Source organism: Boleophthalmus pectinirostris, unplaced genomic scaffold, assembly GCF_026225935.1.
Source record: "Boleophthalmus pectinirostris isolate CB_2022bp ecotype Guang Dong unplaced genomic scaffold, ASM2622593v1 HiC_scaffold_12, whole genome shotgun sequence".
NCBI lineage: Eukaryota > Metazoa > Chordata > Actinopteri > Gobiiformes > Gobiidae > Boleophthalmus > Boleophthalmus pectinirostris.
The window spans coordinates 19,407,168-19,413,167 of NW_026571018.1; the positions used below are offsets into that span (position 1 = coordinate 19,407,168).

The window sequence follows — 6,000 nt, forward strand, 5'->3', positions numbered from 1 at the left end:
ATTTTTTTTCCAAATTTATGTCATTAAAATGTAGTTGTTCTTACTGGTTGAAATATATGCATGATGCTTTCAGAAATTAAACATAGCAATAAGCCCTTCCTACAGACCAACTACAATTGATGTAAAAGACTTTGAGCTGCGTTTAGACCTGCCCTGTTTGGGCCCAGTTTAAATCCTTCACAGATTTGGTTTGGTCCTGTTCTAGTCCTGGTTTAATCCTGGTCTAGGTCTTGGTTTAGTCCTGGTTTAGTCTTGGTCTGGTCTTGGTTTAGTTCCGGGTTTAGTATCTATTTAGTCCCCGTTTTGATGTGGGGATTGTGTAAGTGTGAATGCACACTCTTACTAAAAGGTTTCAGTGTCTCTTTGGTTGCGTACCTGTGCCTGGTCTCTGACCTCTTGCCTCAGGTGTGTTGCTGTTTATGTTTTGGCAGAGATAAATCGCTCCCTCCACTTTGGCCCTGTCAGATTTACCTGTCAGGACCCTCCTTTCCCCCTCCTCTCACACCCTTATACCACTCCTCCTAAATTAGCTCTCATCACAGCTCCTTGTTAAAATTAGAAGCAGACTGTTGTGGTGGCAGTGTTGTTTGTTAGTTTTGCACTTATGACGTCCTCCCCGTAAACCTCAGTAAACCACAGTCATTTCCTCTGCTCTGCTGGGAGGGTTTTCGTTGGTTGCCAGATAGTGTTTAATGCCGTCTCAAGTTGCAGCTCATTAGGGATGGGTGTTTACCTGACCACAGCCATGTCTTTGCTGTTCAGATCACAACAGATTGCCTGGCTTTATTGCAGTATTTTCTTTTTGCATTTAAAGGGTTAGCTGATTGTGTAAAGTGATAATGAATGTATATTAGAATATTATTTATTATTTCAACTATTCTTATGTTATATACAAATGCTTTAGCAATAATTAAGTCAACAGTTGATCTATTCAGTTTTCCTCACTGACAGTATTTAGTTTTACACTTTAACAAAGATGGCTACATGGATTTTTTTAACCCTGTATGACACTGTGTTTGAAATTTTCAAATAATTGCAAGTAAGTACAGAGCACCGTCAAATGTAGGACTATATAGTAAGGATGTAACAGTGTCTCACAGGGTCTCACAATAATATCATGGATCATCACAATATATCAAATTACAAGTCTCTTCACTTAAATTAATAGTTGTGGTGCAGCAATAGCTAAAAAAAAAAAACAGAGGGAACTACATAGACCATGATCCTTTGCTCTGTTTTAGTGTAGACTAGATGAAGAAATAACTGTTATAAGCAGTTTTTAATTTTAGTTCTTTGGGTTCAGTCTTGTCAAGTAATTTAAGAGGAAAAAGTAGCATATTCACAGTTTTGTTAGCCTCCACAAAATATCGTACCGTGAGATGTATATTGTGAAAATATCGTACTGAGAAATTTGGATATTGTTACATCCCTACTATACAGGATTACTCTAATATGCATTGCACAACTTTGAGTAAGCTAATGATGATGGTACATTTTAATAACGTGGCTTAAAGCGCATAAAAGCCAATTTTGCTTAATATGTCCCCTTTAAAGTTTCTTAACTTCGGTGAAATTGTTGTTCAAGGTTTTATGGCTGAGCTGAACATGTTTGGGCGTGTGGGTTGTTGTTGACCGGATTGTGGTATTACTAATACTTAAGTAAGCCTCCATTAAGCTGTAAGCCATCCATTTGAGAAATGTATTATGATGATATAGAATTCTTGAATTGTAGGAAGCTATTTAAAACAACTATGTGTATCTGTTTTAGGCTGGCTTCCTTTTAGTGCCAGGATTAGAGGATTGCATTTGGAACTTTTGAACCCCAGGTAAAGCAAATTCCCACATGTTGAGCATCCAGCCCTTCTTTTTTTAAACTTTTGTGACCGCACCCGATTTAGGCCCATGCACGTTCTACAATTACTGCTGAGATGAAACAGGGCTGAAACTGTTGCACCACTGTTGGAGGCCAAATCAAAGAGGTTATGCTAATTTTAATTTAACCTCTTACTGACCCATCAGTGCCATTCAGTCTTTCCCTGCAGCAGCAAACAATGCCTAGAAATGTGAATGCACTAAAACTTATGGAAGATTTTAACCATTAATTTAACATGCTGTCATATAAGCTAACTTGTGAATAACAAAGAATATAGGGCATTTTATCCTGTCCTATATAGTGCTAAGTACATATATTTACATTGCAATTATAAGTAAGGTAATGAGTAATGTGATTGCGATTAGATTTGCAATGTATGTTCTGTTAAGGGTCCACATTGTAAATAACTCCAGGAACATTAACATTTGAGAGAAGACTGAAATATGAACTGATAAACTATTAAATAATTGCAGCCTTAGTGAGAATTTTATCATTGTGCCAAGACAAATTCCGATTTCTATTCAATTGCTATACACATTGCAGCCTTAATTGCAGTTTATCTTGACTTTGGCTGGATAAGGCTAATGCTTGGCAGTTGGTAGTTGGCACAGGTCTCCTCTCCAAGTGTTTCAAGTTCTTTGAGTTTGAATCATGGCTGTGTAGATGTTGACCTTGCTGATTAACTGTTTAAATGAATTGTCATTATGTGTTAGCAGATTTCAGACTCTTGGGAGATGTGATGATTTGGTAATGGGGAGACATTAGCTGATAATTGTCCTGCAGTTCAGTTGTGTATAGCAGGGGTCCCCAACCCCCAGGCCATGGACTGGTCCTGGGCCATGGGTCGTTTGGTACCGGGCTGCGAAAGAGCAAGCCCCCCCACCCATACACCTCATATGTTGCGTGCGTGGACTACGCCTCCTCTCGTGTTTACCGCACTCTAAACCAGAAATAAAACCAGGACTAAACAAGTACTAAACCAAAACTAAAACCAGGACTACAATCAGGTCTAAAACAGGTCTAAAACCAGGAATAAAACAGGATTTAACCAGGACTAAACTGTGCCGTGCAGATCGTGTCTCCTCCCGTACGCCACCAATCCGTGAAATTATTGTTGGACATAAAACCGGTCCGTGGCAGAAAAAAGGTTGGGGACCACTGGTGTACAGCACAACTAAAGTCTAATGAGTAATCATCTGATGATTTTAGGAGCTACATGCTATTTTGCTGTGTGTGTACCCATGTTTATGTAGTTCTGTGTCCCAACATTTCTTGGAAATTTTAGAAAAAAAAGACTGTGTTCCTCTGACCTGTTTTCTCACATTTCAAATAATATTTTTTTACTGTTAATCCATAACACCCACCCTCACCCTTGCCCTAGCCTTATACATAATCTAAAAAACAGGTCCTCAGCTTAATCTTAATTTTACACTAACCCTACAATGAGACAGGAATCTTACACCTTTAAACCCTAAAAATAACTATTATTGTACAAAAGTCCCTAAACTTAACCAAAACACTTTATAGTAATGTTCCAAGGTCCTTGTGTTGCTGACTATAAAAAATAATTTCTAGCATATGTAGGAACATAGAGCTGACCCTGTTTTTAGACATCTTTAAAATGAGACTGCTTTACCATATCTACCTTTACTCTGGTTGTCTTTCCTGATTCACTCTGTGTGTATAATTTGCATGGAGAACACGTGTTACATTTTGGTCTCCCTGTGAACTTTCAAGTGGCCTATGGAGGCAGGTGTAAAAGTGTATTTTGATCAGTGTACTCAATCCAAAAATCAAGGTGTGACTGCCATCTAGTGGATTAAAACAGCATTCTGACAGTGAGCAGGGTTCCATCTCCACAGATCTGACCTCTAACTTGGTCTCGTTTGGTCTCCATGAAGATAGAAAGGTTTAATACTGTACTGTAAAACAGTCCAGACAAAGCAATAACATCTCCATGGAGAAAAGCATTTGACGGACCCTCCACCAGTTATTTTGCACAAAATCTAAACTCTTGTAAGGTTTTTGACAGTGGTGTTTTTCTGTTTTTCAGGCTCGCATGGCCTTGGAGAAAGGAGCCCAGGCTGTTATTTTTGATGTCAGTGATGATGACATCGCTGCTGCTGAGGTGACTGACCCACTGAAACTAATTATATGTATTTATATTGTATACTTATTGTATACTTATATTAATCAATCTTAGTTTTAATCCCAAACTCTCTTTCATACGTCTTTTAATTTATCATAGTTTATATATTGTTATTAATTGTATATGTTGCACCATATCACCTAAGTACATTCCGAATTTGAGAATTTTGTTCATTGACAATGGCAATAAAATATTTTCTGATTCTTTCTCAGATTATGAGGTACACAGAGAGAAGTGAGTTTAAAATGAACTTGACCTCACATTACGCTCTTATTATGATTTTGTTTGTACAAAGCTCAGAGAAGCAGACTCGCTCCCACGTCCAGTGGTCCTGGTGGAGGCGGGTGATGCTAAGGAGTTAATGGACTTGGTCAACAAGAACGAGGAGGCAATGGTGCGAATTGAGATCAAAATGGAAACCCCCAAATGGGTGAGGCACCGATACTGAAAAACTGTAACTACAAAAATACTTTAAAGTGAGCGAGAAGTTTATAAAGCGATGCACTTCTGTTACAGCCCCATTATGATGTTGGTATTCTGCTTACCATCGTCCTAGCGATTCTCACAATTATCTTAATTTTTGCTTTTCGATATAAGTGCAAGTCTAACAGGACCTGGGTAAGTGACAGAACTTCACTTATGTTGTATAATAAATGAATAAATACATTATCACTGTATTATAAATTTTAAAATAATAATTCATATACATCTTTCCTCACAGGATTCAGTTCATCAACAGACTATGCGAGCCATTAGTCGGTTGGAGACCAAAACTTACAACTCTCAGGGCTGCTCAGGATCACAGCGCCATCGTGGGGCCTGGGGGTCAACTAGCAGCAACTCCAGTCCAGTGTGTGCCATCTGCCTCGAGGACTTCCAAGACGGACAGGTAGTGTACATCAGGTTAATTTTGTATTTACTATGTTTGGTCTTTTCAAGTACAATGTGGTTCTGTTTCCACAGAACCTGAGGATCATCTCCTGCGCTCATGAGTTTCATAAAGACTGTGTGGACCCATGGCTTCTCCAGCACCGCACCTGTCCCCTGTGCATGCACAACATCATGGGTGGGTCTATAGTTCAGTGTACTTCAGTATACTTCAGTGTGTGGAGTAATATAATTCAGTGCTTTAGTCATACTGATTTGTATTGTTGTTTACAGGAGTGGACAGGCAGAGTCAGAGGAGCAGACTTCACCCAGGCTCAGAGCAGACCCAGAGCTTCCTGCCTCAGGCATACAGCAACCCCCACAGCCACCCTTTCCCTCAGCACGCCATTCCCTTCTCTATGAGGCCACACTACCCTCGAGGGCCCTCTGGACATTACCCCTCTTTGGGACACTACCCGGGTTCTTCTATGGAGCAGTCAGTACGTTTTGTCTCTGGACGACCCCTGGGCTCAAATTGTGGATACCATGTCCCTGCAGAGGGCCCCGGGAGGCCCCACAGGATCACGGGTAACTGCAGGACTTCACATCATTACGGGCCTCGTCGGTCTTGCCACACTTATCGCTCGTGTGCCGCCCAGCGCAGCGGGTCCAGCTCCAGACTGCACCACTCGGCCCTGGGCTCTCAGCCCCGAGGGGCCAGCCACAGTCACCAGGATGAGGGCAGCTGTTCAGGAGGCAGTTACCACACAGAGCGCAGTGGATATTTAGCTGACGGACCGGCCAGCGACTCCAGCTCAGGGCCCTGCCACGGCTCGTCCAGTGACTCTGTGTTAAACTGTACGGACGTGTCTCTGCAGGGCGTCTATGGCAGCTGGTCCACTTTCCGCAGCTCTTTGAGCAGTGACTATGACCCCTTTGTGTTCTATGGCCCAGCTCCAGAGCCAGGGGCCCAGGCGCGGCCCCGCTCTCTTGACTCTGTGGTGAATAAAACGGGCTGTGAGGAGCAGCCTCAGACTGTCTTTAGCCATGTGCACTTCCACCGTCACAGGCACCACCACTATGAGGAGCCTGAGCACAGCCAGGCCCCACC

The 6,000-nt window shown here is 41.7% G+C and overlaps 1 protein-coding gene across 1 annotated transcript in view; it reads left to right on the forward strand.

Annotated features, from left to right (window-relative positions):
• Positions 1-6,000, forward strand: part of LOC110165037 (E3 ubiquitin-protein ligase RNF43) — an 88,711-nt gene that overhangs the window by 81,837 nt on the left and 874 nt on the right. The window contains exons 3-8 of the mRNA XM_055148227.1: positions 3,927-4,001; positions 4,318-4,452; positions 4,539-4,640; positions 4,744-4,911; positions 4,986-5,088; positions 5,184-5,992. Of these exons, the coding sequence (XP_055004202.1) occupies positions 3,927-4,001; positions 4,318-4,452; positions 4,539-4,640; positions 4,744-4,911; positions 4,986-5,088; positions 5,184-5,992 (1,392 nt within the window). The remainder of the gene's footprint in view (positions 1-3,926; positions 4,002-4,317; positions 4,453-4,538; positions 4,641-4,743; positions 4,912-4,985; positions 5,089-5,183; positions 5,993-6,000) is intronic.